General features: G+C 39.5%; 1 protein-coding gene across 2 annotated transcripts in view; it reads left to right on the top strand.

The window, feature by feature from the left end:
• The window catches only part of FNTB (farnesyltransferase, CAAX box, beta), a 132,935-nt gene that overhangs the window by 45,345 nt on the left and 64,334 nt on the right, over positions 1-23,256 (top strand). For both annotated transcript variants that reach the window (XM_037832517.1, XM_037832518.1), the window contains exons 3-7: positions 994-1,066; positions 3,318-3,409; positions 10,400-10,546; positions 10,647-10,730; positions 17,203-17,289. In XM_037832517.1, coding sequence (XP_037688445.1) covers positions 994-1,066; positions 3,318-3,409; positions 10,400-10,546; positions 10,647-10,730; positions 17,203-17,289 — 483 coding nt within the window. The remainder of the gene's footprint in view (positions 1-993; positions 1,067-3,317; positions 3,410-10,399; positions 10,547-10,646; positions 10,731-17,202; positions 17,290-23,256) is intronic.

Raw genomic sequence — 23,256 nt, 5'->3', positions numbered from 1 at the left:
ATCTTCCCTTGTAAAATCTGCCCAGTTTTTCCTTGTGTTACAGGCATTTGTATTCTTATCATATTTCCAGTACTGATTTGGAAGATTTTTTGAGAGTAAAAACTACATTAATGATTCTTTTATCTTCTGTACGTAGCTGAGTTGGGGTTCTATAAACATTTGTTGGATTGAATATCTAGAAAAGGGAGTGGTTTTCCTTTCCTTTTATTTATATAACTAGTAAGAGTGAGATCCTTTTCTTTTTTCTTCCTTATGTCATCACACAGGCCCCTTTCTGCGGGACCAAGCAGAAAGTACAGCCTCTGTCCTTTGCCCTGCCTGTGCAGGTGGCAGTGGGTGGCACTTTCCATCTTAAAGCTGATTTTGCTGATATCAGTGCCAAGGACAGCAACTGACTACAGAATACAAACATGATCCTTTGGCCAGAGCTGTGGGTCAGCATGTGGGAGATGGAATTTCAGGGAGGGAATAATATGTGTATAACTGAGGGGCAGGTAGAGTACAAGCCACAGACCTCAGAGAAATGGTCCCCAAAGAAAAAACTGAAATGACAGGGTAACCAAGTCAAGGAAGTGGTGAGTCTTAGATCTTAAATTGCTTGAAGGATGGGGAGCCAGAAGATACCTGTTCCTAGTTAGGCCCTGAAGGAACATTCTGGGTAGTTTGTCACTACATGACTGTGTGTACTCATTGAGGCTTTTCAGTTAGCCGAGTCACCTGCCATGAAGAAGGGGATCTCATCCAAAACATTTACTGGAACAGTTTTCACACACTTCAGAGACATTCATATGTTGGCTTCTTTTCTCTGATTTAGCTGCCCTTTGGAGCCAAAGAAGTTGCTGGGATCCATTCAGGGACTGCAGGAGGATTTCTGAAGCTGAGTTTGTGTGTGTGTGTGTGTGTGTGTGTGTGTGTGTGTGTGTGTGCATGTGTTCTGTATGGAATGGAAGCATAAGCTATTAGAATAGGCTTATAAGCTGTTTGTCTTTCCAGGCTCATTTTGCAGAGGGAGAAGCACTTCCATTATCTGAAAAGAGGCCTTCGACAGCTGACAGATGCCTATGAGGTAAACACATTGCCTGGGAATTCTTTCTATCGAGTTGTCAGCCAAGTCTTTTTCTCCCTTTTTCTTCTACCTGTACCCAAAAGACATATGGGCCTAACCTATTGCAGATTCAGTTGTACCATGTGGCTCTGGCAAGAACCAGGTCTGCTGTCATGGAGCTGGGCCTCCCACTTCTTTAAAGAGACAGAACTAGATCTCACCAATCTTGTCTTCCCTAAAGCTTCTAGTGAAGCACCCTAGATGAGATGAGGGCTTTTTCCACCATTAGATCACTGCTGAGGGGTTGCCCTGCTTTCTTCTAGGCACCTCTTGACCACAAGCTAGAAATTAAGTTACCTTTTCATATCACATTTCCCTAACCATTTGCCCCATAAGATGACCTAATTTCTAATTTCTATACTGGTCCTCTGGCCAGTATAGAAATCCCAGAGGATACTACTTACACTTTTAACACTGTAGGCCCAAACTTACAGTGGATTTTAAACCATATTCCTCAGAGCCCCAGGATTCCATAGTAGGGCTTCCGGGGTATAGATAGGGTATATGGTGGGGAGGTGGTGGTGGCAGGGGACAGGATGTTGTGAATGGGGTGGGGGTTGAATGACAGGAAAAGGGTGACCCTGACAGCAGGTCTCCAGTCTTCCTGACCTACTTCACATACAGAGCAGCCCTGCTTTTAATCTGCTTTTTATTTGGGTGTTCTAAGTTTGAGTGTTTATGCGAGGATTTGCATACTCAGATGCCTGTAGGCCCTGAGCAGGGAACTTAAGTGATGTTTGCTGGGTGGAGACTGAGGCACACTGGAGGCCCTGTGCCTTTGCTCTCTTCCCACCAGTTGCTGCCCTGCAAGAATGTAGACAGACCACGGGTTACCAGATCATCTCATTTTTTTCAAATGAAGCTAGAAATCCAGATTTTTATGTGAATCTCCCAACAGTTAAATGTTGAACTGATTCCAGTTAAACGAACAAGCAAAACACTACACAGAACAATCAAAACATGCCCAAACAGGCTAAATGTGGCCTGGGGGTTATCAGTTTTCAATCTTTGACTCAAGTTCTCAAAGATTAGGGGTCAGTCAACCCTGATGCATTTATTATAAAAGCTAACAATTTATTGAACACTGTGCTAAAAAGTAACATGCATGATGTCATTTAATCCTCACAAATGCTCTATAAGGTGGATATGTTTTATGTTTTATAGACAAAAGGCATAACAAGATTAAGTAATTTGCTCAAAGACACATAGCTAATAAAAGAGCTGGATTCAAACCCACAGAGGCTGAATCCATAGCAGTGTCCTCAGTCACTGCACGACCTCCCCCCAGGAGGTAGGCTCACAGACGGCTGAAAGAGGCAGCTTGAGCCAGAGGAAGGAGCCCTGGATTGGGAGTCCAGACACCTGGGTTCTTGTCTCAACTCTGACATTTACTACCTTTGTAATCTAGAAAAAGTTAATCTCCCTGGACCTCCTTTGTATACTTTTATTCTGTAAAATGAAGTGGGACAATAATACTTCTGCCCTGCCTATCCTTAAATGCTCAATAAATGTTTATGGCTTGGATTAGGATCAAGATCTGTTCACATGTCACCTTTGGAAGCCTTTCCCAGCTCTGCCAGGCAGAATTAGCCAGTTTCTTCTGTGTGCTCCCTCAGGACTCTGTCTGCCTGTTCCAGCATTTATCCAGTTGTATGTATATATAGGTGTTATGTTCCACCTTGTTCCAGAAAGACATTAAGTAACTTGTAATTTTATATCTAGAATGCCTAGTATCCTCTTCCACTACAGTCAGTCTCTATCCTGATTATCTCAAGAATAAGAACCTAATTTATTCATTATCATGCTCTCAGTATCTAATATGGTGCTTGGCACAAAGTAGATGCCTATTGAGTATTTGTGGAATCAATGAATGAGTTAAGCCAGGAAATCTCTTCCTGAGATTCTATATCTCCATGGGCCTACACTGAGAAAACAGCAGCACGTAACTTCCTGGCATATAAGAATTCCTCTGCTCAGCCTTCTTTAGATGCCTGCCAGAGAAGGATCTACTGGATTCAAGGTAAACTTGTCCTTTTCTCACATATGGTCAGTTCAGCTCCTGGCTAAGGCCACAAAGCAAAGCGCCTTTCATTCATAGGGTGCCCTCCTTCCTCTTGCCAGGCTGCCAGGGTGAGACAGATGTCGCCTTGTCAGCAGTGTCTTGGAATGATTCTGAATAAGAGTTGTCTTTTGTCCCCTGTCCCTTTCTCAGTGTCTGGATGCCAGCCGCCCATGGCTCTGTTATTGGATCCTGCACAGCTTGGAACTACTAGATGAACCTATCCCCCAAATGGTGGCTGTGGAGTGAGTCTGACTTTGGGGAAGCTGGGGTGGTCTCTGAAATTGTATTTTGAGTTTGAGTTTGGAGTTCTTTTTTTTTTTTTTTTTTTTTTTAAATATCTTTCTGTTTTATTTATTTTGAATGAAAAACAGAGTGCTAAAAAAGAAACTTGCCCTTCCCTTGACCTCCAGTAACTTTCTGAAACTCCTCCACTTTAGAAGCCTATTGTAGACTGGTGGATAGAATAAGAGTTTGAACTGCCAAGAGAAGGATTCTGGTTTTTTCTGTGGCCTTTTCTTTTGGCCCTTGTTCTGGTCTTTGATTATCTTCATCATAAACTCTGAAAGACGTGATTTCTCCAGAAAGTACAGTATGCACTTGAATAACTTCTGTGGGGAAGTGTGTGCCAAGCCAAGGAACAGAAATTCCTTTGATTTCCATAAACACCTCCGTAGAAGTTCCCCACTGATGCCTGGGGGGAACAGTTATGCTTTTAGTGGTACTGGATATGTTTCTGTCTTAGTGTGTAAATTCCATGACTCACATTTTTCTTAAACTTCTGATTCACGATTAGAGATTTAAGCAACTGAAATTCTTTCCAAGCTGCTTATGCAGATGGTGTTCTTGGTGTGGCACCTCATTTTCAGAAGATCACCACAATTTATATTTAAAGGAGAAGAAACTGATCATCACTCCAGTCTTAGGGATATCTGGGATAGAAAAGCACAGCCAAGAATAGGATCTAATGTCCTAGATCTTATTGAGAGAGACCATGTCCTTTCTGTAGCACCTTGAGTTCATCCACCCACCCTGGAGCTCTAAGAAGAGGAGTCTGGGAGGAAAGGCTCCTGAGCCAGGTTGGTTTTTCTGCAGCACACCGAGACAGCCGTGCCAGGATGCATGGAGGCCAGCTTGGGCCCCTCCCTGGTCATAATGCCCCTGCCTCAGTCACATTGTCGGGTCAGAAAAACAGAACTGCACATTGTCTCTTTCATTCTGTCTTAACAATAACCTCTTATTCTTGCTTTTCTGAGTAGGGTGTCTTGTGATGAATGTGGATGGGGGAGATAATAAAGAACTAGGCCATTAACCCTTGTGATATATACACAGCTTTCTGAGGGAGAGGAAAAACATGCATTGTCTTCCTCATCAGGAAGCTGCTGCAAGCCAAGTTGTTTCTAGCACTGGAAGTAGAGTTGGACACAGTTTCTGCAGTAACAGGAATTTAATTGTCAACATAAAGGCCTATGTGTTTTTGAAATACCAGTTGGGGGTTGTGGATTGTTGGGGAAGTTTCTCCCCCCACATATACACAATTAGGATGTACTCTAGGAGAATGAGAAAATATGAGAGAGAGAAAAAGAGAAATGGAAGGATTCTGTGAGAAAGAAGTACGGATGCTGATAGAGGAGGACATAATCCAAATTGAAGTGGGAAGATGGAATGATAAGGGGGGTTCTGAAGTGGAAGACCCTGGGTCAAAATAGATTTGGAGTTTTTTTCTAGTTTGTGTAGTTGGTTTTATAGCTAAGCTTTTTCTCAAGAAATAAGTGTTAGAGCTCCTGCAAGCTGCTTTTGTGGCTGCATCAGACAGGAAGAAAGGAACCCTTTAAAGGACTTTTCACAGTGAGCAATTGGAAACAATCTAAATATCTAGCAGTTGGGGATGCTTTAAAATTTATTTAAAGTTTAAGTAAATTATGGTGAAATGCATACAATGAAATATTATGCAATCATTTAAAAATATATATATATTTACAAAGAGATATTAGTGATTTATAAGTGAAAAAAGATAGTTAAAAAGATTCAACTTCTATAGATTAAAAATATAGATGATTAAATGCATAGAAATAACCAGGAGGTTATATACCTACAGAGTAGTAATTATTTCTGGATGGTAACGTTAATGGTGACTGTTTTAAGCTTTTTTGCATTGTCTAAAATTTCTACAGTGAACTTTTATTGTTTCGTAATTAAAATAATCTTTTAAAAATAAGAGGCTGATTTGCCCTAATTTTAAGAACCACTTGATAGTTAGTGACTGAGAGTTTCTTCTTTACAACTGCCTTAAAAGCTTTGCCTGTGATTCTCCTGAGGAACTATTTAATGGACTTTTGAAGAATTATTTAGACTTAACAATAATGTATTTTGTTTTTGTGCCTAGCAGGCAGTTCTGGGTGCAGATAATATTTGTTATGAACACAACCTAGAAGTTCTGACCTATAAGGGAATATACTATTTTAAGTAATATACAGAACAATCTTAATTACTTCTATAAAGATGTGGGGAGTTTTGTTTTTTTTAGACTACCTGATATACTGCCTTTTTATCTGTTTGCACAGGGAAATGAAATGCTTTGCACTTGTCTGTTTTTTGTTCTTTTTTTTCCCTTTTCCTTCATATAAATATTGAGGTGGCCTTAAGGCAGAGAGTTTGGCTCTGGGGTTTTATTGCTTTTCTGCCTTCTTCTTTCCCCACAGCGCCATGTAGCATGAACACATACATACACCTCACACACCCTCCTATTTTGTTTACTCTTGTACTTCTATTTGTTAAGGGAACAATATGACAAGCTGGGCCCCCTCTAGTGGACAGAATCACTTTTGTCTTCTGCCGTGACTGCTGATCAAAGCCAGCAAGGCCAGGTTTTTACAGCTGTTGTCAGACATTTCAAGAATAATGTATTTATAGTCAGGCATTTAACTTGCCTCTCTTAAGAGATTGTATGCACACATTTATATGTGTGTTTACGTAAGATAAATTAATATTTTGGAACTAGACTAATTACATTTATTTTGCTTAATGATTTTATCTCTAAGGGAAGTGTCCTTTAATGAGAAATCCCATTTTATTACTGAAAGTCACTTCAGTGAAACACACAGTTGAATGAAAAATCTCAGGGAGACCATTACACTTGTCAAGAGCTAGGCTTTTAGCTCCTATAAGATCTAAAAATTGTCTTTAACTTAAAAATCATTTTCAGACTTTTCAGCTTATCAAGTTTTTCCAAAGACAACTCAAATTTTGAAATGTCAATGTTTTATTTTCCTTTCAAGAGGTTGTTATTAGCTTGTCCCTGAATACCCCTTAGATATTTTCCTTTTTAATTTTTAAATTTAAATGTAATTGTATGCTTCCTTACTATACGATATCTAGTGATATGTCTTCTGGGCATTTTTTAGCCAGGTGCTGCTGGCATCTAGCAGGTAGAGGTCAGGGATGCCACCAAACATCCTGCTCTGCACAGAACAGCCCCACAATAAAGAATCATGCAGGCCAAAATGCCTGTGGTGCCAAGGTGGAGAAATCCTGGGCTAAAACAACCAAGTTTAGACTTGACCATACTTGCAAAACAGGTGCAAAGCAGCAGCCATCAGGAGGATTGCCGGGGCTTGATAAAGGGTGGAATAACCTGTCTGACTCTACAAGCAGCCCTGACCTCCTAGAATTAACGAGATCCTGCCTGGCAATCACCTGTTCATTGCAGTACTCCACATAGGGAAGGAGTTTTCCTCTGCATTGTATTAAGCTGAAGCTGCTTTACAGTATGAAATTGAAAGAATCAGTACTAGAAGAAGCCTTGATGTCAACCCATCTGTATTGCATATGGACCGTTCTGCTCAAGGATGATTGTTTCTGTTTCCCAAGTTATAATCACTATAACTCATTCCATGCCTCACATCTGTCCACCGTACCTATTCTGGTGAAGTTTTTTTCTTAAATCTACCTAAATTATACTTGTAGCAGATTAGCCTCAAGCATTGTTCTTTATTTATTAGAATGTTTTTATAATTAAACTTTGTTTGCTTGTGGTACGTTGCTGGGTAGCTTCCTCACCATGATTGTCTATGTAATATTAAGCCTTTAAATCTTTCTTCATATTTAGCCATTTTTACAATGCTAATCTGAACTTCATTTGAGTTGGAAAATTGAGGCTAGAGCCAGAAACTGTTATAATCAACACTTTGTTCATGATGCTTTCAGCAAGTGTTTTTTCTTGGGCCCTAAGCGCTGGCCTTTTTTCGGCTATATTCCTAAGCATTTCCCTTCTTGTATTTATATGCTTGCCCATCCCCAACTGCTGCCATCCCTAAGTATATTTCTTGCTACAAGATTTCATTTTGTTTTATTCTGATTGGCCTCTGATTTGTTTTATACTATTCTGGACTGTAATTCTCACCTTGAACGTGTTTCCTTACTTGTTTTGTATTGCTTCCTTATTTACTGTACATGCTTTTGAGCCCTTCAAGTTGGTGAGAGTGATGTCTGGAATGAGCTACTTGTTAGGTCACTTAATCAGTCCTCAGCCATCACCTAAAGGTATGAGATAATTCCTTTTGAGACTGACAGCAGCTCATTGATAATCTTGCTTTGAGCATGATCCTCTTACAAATTTTACATACTCTTAATGACGAACAATAGCGTAATGCTGTCCTATAGAACTTTCTGTGATAGTAGAAATGTTTCTATACTTGTGCTGCCTGGCAGTGTAACCACATGTGGCTGTCGAGCACTTGAAATGTTACTTGTGTGACTGCAGAGCTGAATTTTAAGTTTTAATTAATTAAAATTTAAATAGCCACATTTGGCTAGTGGCAGCAGAGCTCTAACTGTTATTACCCCAAGTGTGGTCCTCAGACCAGCAGCATCACCATACCTGGGATCTCCTTAGAAATGCAGACCCATCTAGAGCTACTGAATTCTATGTGCATGTTAAACAAGATCCCCTAATATACTTAGGGATGGCAGCAGTTGGGGATGGGCAAGCATATAAATACAAGAAGGGAAATGCTTAGGAATATAGTCGAAAAAAGACCAGCGCTTAGGGCCCAAGAAAAAATCCCCAGGTGATTTCTACACACACTGAAATTTGAGAAGCACTGCTACTTGGCTGTATATTGGACTCACCTGGGGAGTTTTGCAAACTACTGCCTCCTGGGTCCCACCCCCAGAGATTCTGATTTAATTGATACTGGGTGTGGCTGGGCGTCAGGATTCTAATTATTCAGCACTGTCTGTACAGAGGTCCAGGCTCTTTCCTAATTCAGCAAGCCTGGGTGTCTGTATTCTTTATTAGCCTCCAGTGATTCTGACACAATTTGCATTTGAAAATCCCTGATCTAGGAGATAGTTTCCCAGTTTGTTGGTAATTGTCACATAAGCTGGAATGAAATGCCTTGCTGATTTTAAAGAAAATTGATGTACTAGATCTTTTAGTCATGTAAGTGGTAAGAGTTTGTAAAGACTTATTTTTCATTCTCTTGGTGTTTGCTCACTTTCTGGGTTGTGATTTTTTTTATTAGTTGGTAAATTTGTGCCTTGTAAGATAATTCCTCTCCATTTTTTGGTAGATAGAGTTGTCATTAACATTTTGGTTTTCAGAATTACTAAGGATTCTGTGAATGACAGCTGGCAGCTTCACCGTCAATTTGACAGGTCCTTAAGGTGTAAGTTCCTAAGCCTCTTGATCAGAATGTTCAGTAATAATAGAAGTGTCTGAGATTCAAGAACAGCCCAACCCCCAGTTCTCAGCACAACCCCAAAGTCGGTCAGAGGCAGCATATCAGCTGAGGGAGGTTGGCATGGAGAGAGATTTAAAAGTGGCTGGTGCATTCAGATCCTAGCTCATTCCAGACTTTAGGCTACATGGTTAGTCAGGTGGGTTGCAGTAGACAAGATTCTATCTTGGCAGCAGGGGAGGGAAATGGATAACTAGGTGTAGATTTGAGAAACCAACTCAGTTTCTCTATGAAAATTAATTGCTGTTAATGTGCCACAGAACTGTCTTCTCTCTCTTATTACTAACTTCAGTTTCAATCCTTGTGTTTCCCACAGTAAAATTTTAGGTGTAAGTAGAAGTGAATATGTATTGTTTTTAACCTGTGAAGATTTTAGCACTCAAGTAGCAAGTCAGCAGCATCTTCTATTGCTGTCTCAGCCCAGATAATAGAAGGTTGGAAATAAAAAGTAATCAAATATGTTGTGGGAAAGCAGTAATAAACTTGTGTCTTAGTGGAGATTAAATTGTATGTGGTGTCTCTGGCAGCAGTAGAGAAGAAAGAATGAATGAAAGAGCCCACGAAAAGGAGGCTCCTTGAGTACTAGAAAGACACGGGTTTGTAGCTTGTTCTCTTAAGTGGAGGCTGGTCCTGATATGAAGGCTGTGACCCCTGGAGAGTCTTGGTTTCGCCCAAAGCAAGAAAAATTTCTGGGCAACCTGATGCCATAGTTGGAGGCAGGGGCTATTTCAACACATTCAAACCCTCAATAAACAGTGAGATCCACTTTGGATTAGTGTGAAAAATTCTCAGGAACCCCTAGAAGTTGATCTGATTCAACAGTGCTTCTCTTAAGCTTGCCACAATTAGCTGAGCATTATAGTAGCCTACCTCTTTCTCATTCTCCTAACTGTGGAAATGGACTTCATTACAAGTTTGTCTCGGTGGTAGAAATAAAAATCAGTAACCCATTGGAGCCTAGGAGGGAGTGCGAGGGAGAAGACATCTCTCTAAATTGTCATGGTATGCCAAGGTAATGGATCTATACAAGGGTAGTTAGTATGGAAAGAAGCAGTTGAGCTCCACCTTTCTAGACAAAATTCAAAGGCTGGGAAGACACCCAAAGGCAATGAGGAGGAGTCAGATACCACAGATCCTGGGAGGCAAATAGAGTGAAAAGGACGGGAAAGATTTGGTCAAGAAGATCAGGGCCAGCATATGGGACTCTTCCCTCTAATTTTTTGGAAGGCTGTTTTGGTCTGGTCTCATGTTCCTTGCTTCATGACTACTGCTTAAATACAAAACTCAGCTAGGAGGGCAGACCTGATGACAGCAAGGTAGAGAGTTAAGCGTTTTGGGGAATTTTATATTGAATAGGTGGGAGGAGAATTTTTTTTTCCCTTTTGAGGGAGAGTGGGTGGTCATTGAAAATGCATGGAATCAGTGGGAATTTGGTGTTTTTCAATACAAAGGTAATGCTTTCTGACTTTTTCCCCCTTTCGGCTGTGTATCTAGTGTGTGCCAGTTCCTGGAGCTGTGTCAAAGCCCAGAAGGTGGCTTTGGAGGGGGCCCCGGGCAGTACCCACACCTTGCACCCACGTATGCAGCAGTCAATGCGCTGTGCATCATTGGCACTGAGGAGGCCTACGGCGTCATTAACAGGTACAATCAAAGCCAGCAATGGCGGAAACCTAAAAGGGCTCCCTGCCTGCTGACACTGCACTGACCACGCTGTCTTCTGTTCTCTCCATTTGTTTCTCAGAGACAAACTTCTTCAGTATTTGTACTCCCTGAAGCAACCTGATGGCTCTTTCCTCATGCACGTTGGAGGTGAGGTGGATGTGAGGTGAGTGGAGTTTTTCTCAGGCTGTTCCATCAGTAGATTGTAGAGCTTGTCTGCCATTAGAGATGTCAAACCTAAGGAACAATATGGGTCAATGAGACCTTCGGGAAGCTGCTGCCTTGTTCTCATAGAATGACTCATAGAATGACACAGTATCAGAATGATATAATGTCATAGTCATTGCAGGTATGATACAGATGTCCTCAGGATGGCCCTTTTCCTAGTAGTGCAATAATTTTCAACTTTTTATTTTGAAATAATTTCAAATTACTGTACAGTTGCAAAACTAATGTACCCCTCTCCAGATACCCAGATCACCAGTTTTAACATTTGCCCTTTTCTCTTTCTTTCTCTCTGTCTCTCTATTTGCTGAATGTTTGAGAGAGGTTACACACATTTTCCTTCTTGAACACATAATACTTCCTTGTGCATTTCCTAAGAACAAGGATATTCACTTCTGTAATCACCTTAAGTGTACTTATCAAACTTCAGAAATTTAATATCAATGTAAAGTTTACATTCTGTATTCCAATTTCTTCCAATAATATCCCTTTGAGCTTTTTCTCCCCTGTTGGTAGATCCTGTCTAGGATCACATTGCATTTAGTTGTCATTGTCTCTTTAGTTGCGTGTTTGTTTGTTTGTTTTTTTAATTGTGGAAACATATATACAACGTAGTCTCTCCTATCTCAATGTCTTCCAAGCATACCATTCCATAGGATTAGTCACATTTTCAATGTTGTACCCTCACCACCATCCATTACTAGAACTTACCCTTCACCCCTCCTCTCCCACCCCCCCCAACAGAAGCCCCACACTTGTTTTGTGTTAACTCACCATTGCCTCTGCCCCCTACCTCTGATAAACCCTGTATTCTCTTTTCTGTCTCAATGAGTTTGCATATTCTTTGATATTTTCTTTGTGGTTACATAGGGCTTAAATTTAACAATCTTGTTTGCTTTGATACCATCTTAACTTCAATAATATGCAAACACTATGCTTCTCTACTCCTCTGTGCCCCCACCTTTATGTAGTTCTTGTCAGAAATTGCATGTTTATATGAGTCCAAAACCACTGATTTATCATTAAATTTTATGCATTTGCCTTTTAGATACGGTAAGAAGTAAAAAGTGGAGCTCCCACAAAAAATACAATAGTACTGGTATTTATATTTACCTATGTTATTATCTTTACTGGAGATCTTTATTTTTTCTTACTACTTCAGTCAGTTGTCTAGTGTCCTTTCCTTCCAATCTGCAGAACTCCCTTTAGCATTTCTTACAGGGGCCAGTGTAGTGGTGATGAAGTCCCTCAGCTTTTGTTTCTCTGGGAATGTCTTAATTCCACCCTCATTTTTGACAGACAGTTTTTACAGAATTCTTGATTGGCTTTTTTTTTTTTTTTTTTTTGCTTTCAGCACTTTAAATTTGTCTTCCCACTCCTTTCTTGCTTCTATGATTTCCAACGAGAAATCGACATTTATTCTTATTGAGGTTCCCTTTACATGACACATAGCTTCTCTCTTGTGGCTTTCAGAATTCTATCTTTATTTTTGGCATTCAACAGTTTGATGATAACATGGCACAATGTGGGTCTATTTGAGTTTATTCTCTCTGGAGTTCATTGAGCATCTTAGATGTGTATATTCATTCCTTTTGTTAAATTTGGGAAATTTTCAGCCATTATTTCTTTGAATATTCCCTCTGCTCCTTTCTCTCTTTCTTTTCCTTTAGGGATTCCCACAATGTGTATATTGGTGTGCTTGATGGTGTCCCACAAGTTCCTCAGGCTCTGTTCACTTTTATTCATTCTTCTTTCTGCTCCTCAGAGTGGAGAATTTCAACTGTCTTATATTCAAGTTTACTGATTCTTTCTTCTCTCAGCTTCAATCCGCTGCTGAACCCATCTAGGGAATTTTTAATTTCTGTTATTATGGTCTTCAGCACTGTTTGGTTCCTTTTCATAATTTCCATCTCTCTATTGATATTCTCTTGTGTTCACCTGTTGTTTTCCTAAATCCTTTAGTTCTTTGTCCATATTTTCCTTTAGCTTTTTGAGCATATTTAGGACTATTTAAAGAAAGTCTTTGGTACGTCGCAGATCTGATCCTCCTTATTAATGGCTTCTAATGCTTTAATCTTTTCCTTTGCCTGGGTCATTGCTTCCTGTTTGTTTTTATGTTTTGTAATCTTTGTTGAAACCCAGGTTTTTATTATAGTATGCTGTCACTGAAATTTATATTCTGAGGTGTCTGTTCCCTAAGCCTGTATTCAGCTAGTATTATGACAGAGCTTTCCTTGAAAAAACAAAACAAAACAAAAAAACAAAAAAATAAACGGAGAAAAGGAAGTCACTTTCTTGGTTTTTGCCGATTGGCCTGTGTGAGTTCTTTTCTTCAGAGCTTATCCACACAGTGAGTTTAGAAACTAGCTCCAAGTCAAAGCGTAAGGGCCTACCTGGTCCTTTTCTGCATATTCGTCTTGTATTAGGCATGTGCATGTGGCTGTAGGAATTCCTCCCTTTCAAACTTCTACCTGTTCCCTAGGAACCAGTTTCTTCATCATTGTGGTACTGCCCTGTGTGTTTTACAGCCAGCAATCCCGTCCCCCAGGCAGCAAGACTTGACTGCTCTCCCACAGTGTTTTGTAAGAGAGCGCTGTGAGCGCTGTGAGCCTTCTACATATAGGGCAAGTTTGGGGACAGTGAGTCCCTCAGGTCATCACCAGATATATTGGGCCGGACACACATGCTCCCAGTATATATTTGGCTGAGGGTTACTCTACTCTCATTGGAACTAGGACCAGGGCTCTGCACTGGGAGCACGTGCCAGTTCTGTGCTCAGCAAGGGTGCCACGAGAGTCTACTGTTTTTAGTTAGCCCTTATCTTGGTTCACTGCTCACCCTGTTACTATAATCTTTTAACTGTTTTCTGGAGCTCTGACAAAGATGTTTCTGCCAGTTCTTGCTGTCCAAAACTTCTGTCTGGGGACAGAGCCTTGAAGCGTCTCACTCTGCCATCTTATTTGGGGCAGAGCCTCGCAATGTATTTTTACATCATTATCACCTTCTTTTATGTAAATGTCAAAATATAAGTAAGACTTAAAATCAAATGCTTTTGTATTAAAAGTTAAAAATACATTTGGTATAAAATGATATACTATAGTATATGATAATTCTATAATGTAATATAATCTTTCATCTAACTGGGATTAGAAGGGACTCAGTAAATATCTTCTGAATGAATTTGATCAAATCATGAGAATTTTTAACATTTGAGATCTTTCCATAGAGTATGAGAGTTTCTTTGGGTGGTGCAGAAACCTTATGGACCAATAGAATACAATGCAATAGAGTTGCATTAACTGATTGGTACCAGTCGGTTCAAAATTATTACTTTACTCAAAGTGTCTGATGTACCTAGCAAGTAGTCTGCTCACATGGCGGGAGATTACTTATGAAACATATAGAGATTTCATTGAATGAGTCATTTCTCAAGGATACCAGATCATTGACATTGTATACCATTTTTAAATTATTTGGTCTGAGAATTACATTTTTTAGGGTGGCTGCTAGATCAAAGCCATGTTATTGCCTATTTGTATGCTTGCTCCTACACAAATTGATTAATATTCTGGTTTATGTGAATTAGAAAATCATTGGTTTATAAGTATAAGGGAAGAAAAAATATGAAAGTTGTGGGACCTAAAACAGATCACAGAAAAATGTAGGTATCTTGGCTGCAAAGGCCTTTAGTAAAGGATTTTCTTCTATCTATGACCTGTCTGTTAAAATAAAAAAATTAGACCAGGGATCTGCATGAACTGATGAAGCCAGTATAACTATTGAGGTAAAGCAGCATTGTGTTGACTCTTACAGAAAAAGTTAAAAGATTTGCCCCCATGGTCACTACATTTTCATTCCTCTTCTGTAGCTATTCCAACTGAACACAGTCTTAAAACTTAGATTTTAAAACTTACTGAGATTATTAGGTCAAGGCAAACAAACACTGGCAAGATCCCTTTGGTATTTTATTGCATACTTTTTCCAATATGATTCTTTTCTAACTTATTCATTCCAGCACCATTTTTTCTGTGTCCTTATTCATATCTGCTAGACAAATGCTAGGAAACTTCTCCAGTAAGATAGATTTGTTCCATTGAAGAGCACATTAGCCAGATTCCTCTTCTACCTAAGCTCTTCTAGTTATGCTGTGCTATTGTAGCCCATAATTTTCATTTGTGTAAAGGATTAAAAAACTAGTAGATCACCTCCAGTTTCCATGCTTTGCCTGGTTTCTAGTACACCAATTCCATCATTTTTCCACTTGGGGTTTGTTTAATTACCCTTCACCTAGAAGCATCAGCCAGACTCAGGGGTGCCTATTGAGAGGATTTGACCAGAGGGAAATAGCAATGAAGAAACACCATGTGGCTAGCTTGTGCCCCTTCTCGGGTAGACAAAGGTGGTCTCTTGATGATCTTTCAGGCTCTATCACAATTCCTAATAGTTTCTGAGATGAGCTTACAGCTCCAGTGTACTGTGAACTGGAGCGAACTCATAACAAGCATTTTTTTTTTTTTTGGTCTCAGTTCTTTTAAGAAAGGAGTACATATTTATTCCTGACCCCCTAATCTAGGTAATATAATCTGGAGCATTCCACAGGGACAGGAGGGAGACAGGGACACAGCATTTGCAAAACTTTAGGTGACAGAGAGTGGGGTGTGTTAAAGAAATGAGGAGGTCAGTGTGGCTGGAGCATGGACAGCATGGGGAGCAGTGGTGAGAAATGCAGCTGGAAAGGCAGGCTGGAAGTCGACTGAAGAGGGCCCTGAAATCTCCTTAAGGCACCTGGAGTTTATTGTAAGGGCAGTGGAAAGCCATAAACGGTTTGAAGCAGAGAGTGACATGATCTGATTTGTATTTTGTTAGAAGTTCTCCAGCTGCAGTGAAGGGATGTTAGTGTTTCAGTAAAGAACTCGGGTTCAGGGCTGGAGGTGGTGGGAGACCAGACAGGAGATTGATCCAAGTAGAAGAGAATGGTGACTTGGATTTGGATGATGGCAACGAGGATGAAGAGAAGTGGACAAATTTGAGAGACCTGATGACTGGATGAAGGGAGAGAGGAAGAAACTATGTAAAAAAGTTCTATGTTGTTCTTTCCCCTCCTTGATGTGCAATCTAGGGCTAGTGGCTTCTGACTTCATTTCTTAGTTCTTTTGTTTATGAGAGGCAGACTGTGTTACTGCCTCCATACCAGAGAGTGCATTAGGATTCAAGAGCAAGTACTTTTCAACCTCTTTGAGAGGCTCAAGATCTGAAGAAAGTTAAACCAGCTCTTAGATAAATGATAATATTGGGTGTTGGCATGTATGACTTGCATGCTTCTGGTGCTTGCTGGTGTAACAAAACTCTGCTGTGACTTTGGGTAGCATGGGTAGGGCTGACAGTGGTAGAATAATAATGTTTGCAACTTCTTTAGAGATTTTTTTGGAACGCCTCAGAAAGTTTGGCTTAGTGTTATGTCTATGTTGAAGAAGAAGGAAACTAAATCCTTTCTTCATTCTCTTTTCTGTTCCTTAGGGAAGCCCTTGGAAAAAGATTTGTGAGCAGAATTAGAACAGACAGCTTTTGTATTCAATATAAAATGAAGCTGAGATCCTGGATATTTGAAAAGACCATAGAGGGGAAGAAAAGGCAGTCTGTGGACGTGTTCCATGACAGAAAGAGAAACCGAAGTAAAATGTGTCCCAAGAAGAATTAGGGCTGGGAGGATGGAATGGCAAGAATTATTCCAAATCAAGTAGGGGAGCATTTAAAATTAAAATAGATAGACATTTTCTTTCTTTTTCATTTAAAGGTGTGTGTATGTGGTGTGGTGGTGACAGAGTGCTTGAAATCAAAGTTCTAATCTCCCTCTAGAGGTTTAAGGAACGTATCTCAGTGGGCTCATCTGTTCTATCTTCTTGTTTGGTTTAAGCATCTATTAAGGTCTGGTGGCCTTCAGAGTTGTCTGTTACAGAACAAATACAGTGAACCTTTCATGTATCCATGCCATAAGGGACAGAAATCCTGGATCTAAAACGGTACTGCCATCTGAATGAGTGAGCTTGTCAGAAATACCTGAATGACACCATGGAACTGTGGGAATCATTAGAGGTCTTGGAAAGAAGAGCTGATTGCACTTTTGACATGAATTGATATGGCTGTTATTTCCTCTGATGTAGATTTGACCATGAGGAGGTAGGGAGAATAGAATGTCATGTTCTTTCACTGAAGCCATGCTGTGAGCGACTCTATCCAAATAGAATGTCAGAGCTCTCAGTTGGAGACCCAGGAGGACTGCCCGTGTGCCAGGAGTGAGGACAGGAGGTGATTGCTTGCCAGGCAGAGGGCAACCCATCCAAGAAGTTCAGTAAGCCTTATTTAGACCCTTCCTTAAAGATTAACACCTTTTCTCCCCATTTCTATCCTTCCAGAAGTGCGTACTGTGCTGCCTCGGTAGCCTCTCTGACCAACATCATCACTCCTGACCTTTTTGAGGGCACCGCTGAATGGATAGCAAGGTGAGAGAAGCTGGGGTTTTTTCTGGCCCCCTCTGACTGCAGGTGGTCAAGAGCTTACATCTAAAAATAGAACGAAAAAGATTTGGAAGGGAATATAAAATTACAAGAGATGTATTAGGGTTGTAAGATTGTGCATTTTAAAAATACTTTAAAGAGTTACCGTTTTCCAGACCTTCTTTAATTGGCAAAGATCAAAAATTTTGCTAATAAAGAAATATAGGAATAGTTTATAATAGCAAAAAGTTGGAAACAGGTTAAATGTCCATAAGCATGAGAATAGATAAGTACATCGTGGTCTAGTCACACTAGAATATATTATAGCAGTTAAAATGAATGAATAGAACTACATGGATCAGTAGGAATAAATCTCAGAAACATAATGTTGAGTGAAAAAAAAACATATAGAGCATGCAGATCCATACATACCTTTAATTAAAATTTGAAAACATGCAAAACAATCCTATATTGTTTAAGGGAAGAATCATGTAGTAATAATATGAAAATACGCACTGGAAGGAGAAACACCAAGTTCAGGATAGTGGTCATATCTGGGGAGAGAGCAAAAGAAATGAGATCGGGGAGGGGGTACACAGGAGGCGTCAACTGTTTGTGATCATTTATTTCTTTAGAAGATCTGAAGTGTACATAGCTAAATCAAAACTAGATGTTAAGTATGTGTATGTTCTTTTTATTATTTGCTGTACTTTCCTAGATGCTTCAAGTATTTCAAATATTTTTTCTATAGTAGGCATGAAGATATGGTAGATACATATGTGCTATTATGGAATAATATCCCAAGCTATATTGTGTTTTTTTCCTTTTTTATTTTTATCAAAGTAGTACTTATTTAAATATTGTTTAATATTTTTAAATATAAAAAAGTTTAAACTTATGTGAATATTGTTTATAGCTGAACCAGATCATATACTATGATCATATTTACTTTTTTGTCTAACTTTTATGTTCACGGAGTCAGTCATTACTTCTTTTATTAATTGTGTGTATCATGAATTCATTTCCAAATTCTCAGTCAGAGTTATAAAATTATTTTCAATATGGTCCAACATTTCAGGTAGTGTATCAGTTCCCCTTTTGTGTGAGTGTGTGGGTTATGAGTCATCCTTCCTGGAGCCCTCTGCTTTCCTGCTTCAGTCGGGACAGAGTGCTCTCAGCTTGATGCACAGCAGGCATTCAGGAGCTTCCTTTCAGCCTGAAATTTGCTTCACTTCTCTCCTTTGTTGGAGCCCCTGCCTTCCTTTTTTCTTGGTTTACTTACTCATTTTAATGAAGCACATGCTCCAGTAGATCCCGAAAAAGGACACCTGGGAGATACATTTTTAAGATCTCGTGCATGTCTTTATTCTACTCTCATTCCTGATTGATAGTGTATTTGGTTTGATATTTCTAAGTTGGAAATTGTATCAATTGTATGACTTCAGAATTTTGCAAGTGTTGCTCCATTATCTTCTAGCTTCCAGTGTCATTATTAATAAGGTTAATAATAGCCAACATTTATTGAGCACTTATTATGTAACTCTTCAGTAGTAAGGTAGCTATGGTTTGGAGATTGAGAGTATATCTTTCAAGGTAAACTGCCTGGGTTTGGTCCCTTAGCTGAGATTTCCCATCTTTTTTATTCAACACAAGTATATTTTTCTTCATTTTACTGAGGTAAATATATAGTTAAAATAGCTGTTTAAAATACTAGTTAGATGATTCCAACATCTGGGTATCTTGGAGTTGTCAGATGTTGATTGTCTTTTCCCTTGAGAATGGATCACATTTTCTTGACTCTTCCTATATCTAATAATTTTGAATTGTGTCATGGACATTGTGATGTTACATTGTAAAGATTAGATTCTGTTAAATTGCTCCAGAGAGTGTTAATGTTTTTGTTTTAGCAGGCAACCAACATGGTTAGACTCAAACTGCAAACTGTCCCATCTGGGTGGGCAGAGGCTCAGATCTCAGGTCAGTTCTTGGTTAGAAGCTGCTTTCAGTTTGCCAAATGCAGGTATGATTTAAACAGGAATCTGGGGTTTTCTTTTTCTGGCTCTACTCTTTCTGGAGTTCCTCCTCCCTTTCTGGCCACCTGGTTCTTCCTGCCTGAAAGATGGTGGGCTTTCTATTGGAGTTTTAGCTGCCCTTCCCCAACTCCTGAGCTTCAGCGGCTCCACTGACTGGGGGACTGTGGTCGTCCTTACACAAACTGGAAAAAGAAAATGGATTGGGGAGGGGAAGGCCTAACTCCCTGCTACTGTTTGCTCCAAGTTTCAAATCCCCGCAAAATCTGCCTGCCTTTCTTTCAGTTTGCTGAGCCATCAGGAATTTGTTGTATTTTGTCCAAAGTTTATAGAGGTTATTTATGGGAGGACTGATTTGATGTGGAGGACTGATTTGATGTGGAGCTCTTGACTGCCTGGGTTTGAATCCCAGTTCTACTACTTATTAGCTATGTGCCTTGGACAAGTTATTTAATCTCTCTGTATCATAGTTTCCTTGTATGTTAAATGGTGGGATATTGAATTTGATAATTAAATTAAGCTGAGATACAAAACATTTAAGTAGACCAGAGCCGTTATGGTAACCACTGCACTAGACTGCCTCCCGATGCCATTGTGATTCCCAATCTGTTTATGTTTTTGTTTTGTTTCTCTCTCTTTTTTTTCTGTCCCCACACCACCTTCCTCTCTAGAAGCTTTTGGAATATTTATTCCTGCTGTTTGGAAACTTCATGATGATGGACCTTGACGTAGACCTTTTTTTGTCACTCATCGTGCTGGGCACTCAGCAGGCCTTTTCAATCTGGAAGTGCCCTATACTTTCGTTCCAAGAAACTTCACCATATTATTTCTTTGATGATTTCCTCCCCTCCATTTTTTGTGTTCACTCTTTTTTATAACATTCTCTTACCAGGGTACTGAATCTTCTTGATTGATCTAATTTTTAGAATCTTTTTTAGCCTATTTTCCGTCTCCTTAATCTGTCCTACTTGTTTTAGTTTCCTAGGGCTGCTGCAGCAAATGACCACGATCTTGGTAGCTATGACAGCAGAATTTATTCTCTCACAGTTCTAGGGGCTAGAAGTCCAAAATCTAGTGTTGGCAGGGCCACACCTCCTCCAGACTCGGGAGAATCCTCCCTCACCTCTTCCAGCTCTTCGTGGCTCCTGGTGTCCCTTGTTTTATGGCAGCCTAGCTGCATCCCTGCCTGTGTATTCACGTGGCCTTCTTCCTTATGTGCGCGTGTCCTTTTCTGTCTCTTCTAAGGACTCTCTAACTGGATTTAGGGCCTACCCTAATCTAGCAAGAGCTCATCTCAATCCTTACCTTAGTTACATCTGCAAAGACCCTGTTTCCAAACGAGCTTGTGGATGGGCATGACCCGCTACATACTGTCTGAGCCCATTCCCTTACCTTTTATCTTCCAATCTTTCTATCTAGTTTTTATTTCTGCAGTCATATTTTTAATTTTTCAGAGCTCATTTTTATCCCCTGAATGCTTCTATTTTACGTAGTCTTCTGTTCTTGTTTCAGGGCTATTTTATCCTTGCAGTATTTTTATTTCACGTAATATTTTATCTAAGAATAGTATAGCTTTTAAAAGTTTTCTTCTGCTTCCTGCATTATTTCTTCCAATTTCTTTTTGTTTGTTTTGGCCTCTCACACACTCTCTCTCTTTTTGTCAGAAGCTTTGCTCAAATATCTGGGGTTTAACGGTGTCTGTTCATACTTAAGAGTGAAATACTAGTAACAAGAATGAAGTACAGTGAAGCTGATGGGGAACCATGTGTGCAAAGGTGGGCTAAGATCCAGGCATTTTATTGGGAAATTCTCATATATTGATATCAGTAAGGTTTTATTCCATGGGTTTATCAGTTTGCCTAGAGAAGAATCTTCCAGATTCCTGCTTAAAGTATGAAGCTAGTGGCCAGCTTTGTGAAGTACCAGTGGGGAAAAGGATTGGGGGTGTTTGTGTTCAGAGTGTAGATTCTCGCTTAATTCCCCCATTCAGTGTGGTGCCTCCCCCTGTTCTCAGCTGTGCTAAGTATCCTGGAACTCAGATTCTGTTGATTAAACCCCTCCAAATCTCCTGCCTTCTGCTGAGAGTACGTGGAAGTCTAACTGATTCTTACAGAATTTTTTTTTTTTAATGTTGAGGTTTTTGTTTTGTTTTGTTTTTATTTTTTAATTAGAGAAATTGTAGTTTCTTATAAATTTGCAATCATCTTGATTCAAACTCACCCCACTTTCAAAGATACCTTATGTCTCCAATCCCTGAGCCTTCACTTTAGTTGGCCGTACCCCCCCAGTACCCCTCCCCACTCCGAAGGCTGGCTTAGGTTTTCCCATTCTGCTAAGTCATTTACTTCTTATCCCTCTTCTTTTCTAGCTTCCAAAATTTTGTTATCTCTTATTCTATCGGTGTTTATATCCTGTCCTATTATCTTTATGCTTGTGGATTTATCCTTTTTTAAATTACTTTACTTTCATTTTACTGAATGCTTGTTTCAGTCCATTATGTGTAGCTAGAAGACACTCCTGAAAATTTTACTAAATGTAAAAAGCAGATTTAGAATGGTATTTAGCCTATGCCCCCATGCATGTAAAAACAAAGGGAAGAAAAGTGGAATATATGCATGTATATTGTGTGTGTCTGTGTATAGAGTAAGAGAGAGACTGAGACACAGAGACTGGCAGTGCTCACTGCTGGCAAGAGGGACTAGATGGCCAGGATGGGTCAGAGAATTACTTTTCATTATTTAGTCTTTTATAGTGTTCATATTTTTTCTAAATGGATATTAATTTTTTCAAATTTTAAGAAAAGAATAGGTAAGAAAAAGAGAAATTTTAAGAAGTCCCTTGCATATTCTTCACTCACCAAGCCTTTCAAACTTGAGCTATTCCTGTGCTCCAAATGCCGTGACCTTGCACTGGAAAGGGAACACCGAGCATGTGTACTCGGGCGGAGGGAGGGAGGGATGCTGAAGAATCTGCCTGGGGAATGTTAGCCAGTTTTTGACTCTGCCCTCTGTGCTGGTGATCGCCCAGGTCATATAGCAGGCCTCTAGGGGGAGGTTCCTGGGAGACTGGAAGGTGTTTGTCTTCCTTGCTCTTCCACCAGAAGTCCTACCAGCTCTTGGATTCCATGCTCACTCACCTGTGCACCTGCACCACAGCTGGGATTGTGGGGCAGTCACACCTGCAGGGAGTGTGACTCCCTAAATACTTAGAGATAGTTGGAAGTAAAGTTCTGCATTGTTATATGAAAATATATTTAAAATGAAATGTCTTTATCTCACAGGTAAAACTTGTTTATTACAGATAAGCAAAAAGAAGAAAGTATAAATCACTTATAATGCCACTGCTAAGAGATAACCACTCTTTTGGTGTGTATCCTTCCAGAATTCTGGAAATGAAATCAGGCGGTACATTACCCTTTATAACTTCTTTCATTAACCTATGTCGAACATCTTTTCCAAAGATGCTATAGAAGTAAATAAATGACCGTGTGGTATTCTTCTGTCCAGATATACCATAAGATATATAACGAGTCCCCTATTGTTGGGCTTCTAAGTTGTTTCTAATATTTCACTGTTACAAATTATAATATACTAAACATTCTAATAGTCTGATCTCGGGGCTCATTCTTAATAATTTTGTAGGATTATTTCCTAGAATTGGTATATTAGTGGGTGGAAGATTATGCATTTTTTATGACTAGAAGATATACTGTTGATATGTAGTCTAACCCCAAATGATAGCAGTAGTAATAAAAATAATTTGAATATATAGGAAGTTTTAAAAAGTAAAGATTATTTTTGAACAGTTGTAAAGGTATATATATATTCATTATAGAAACTTTCTGAAAATAGAGAAAAATAAAAATGAAAAATATCACCAATAGACCTATACTCAAAGATAACCAGAATTAGCTATTATTTTTCAAGGTGTTTGTTTTATGCTG

The sequence above is a fragment of the Choloepus didactylus genome, chromosome 4 (genome assembly GCF_015220235.1).
Source record: "Choloepus didactylus isolate mChoDid1 chromosome 4, mChoDid1.pri, whole genome shotgun sequence".
In the NCBI taxonomy this organism is placed as follows: Eukaryota; Metazoa; Chordata; class Mammalia; order Pilosa; family Megalonychidae; genus Choloepus; species Choloepus didactylus.
Note: the sequence above shows the minus strand (reverse complement) of the source record. Positions and strands in the feature narration are given on the sequence as shown.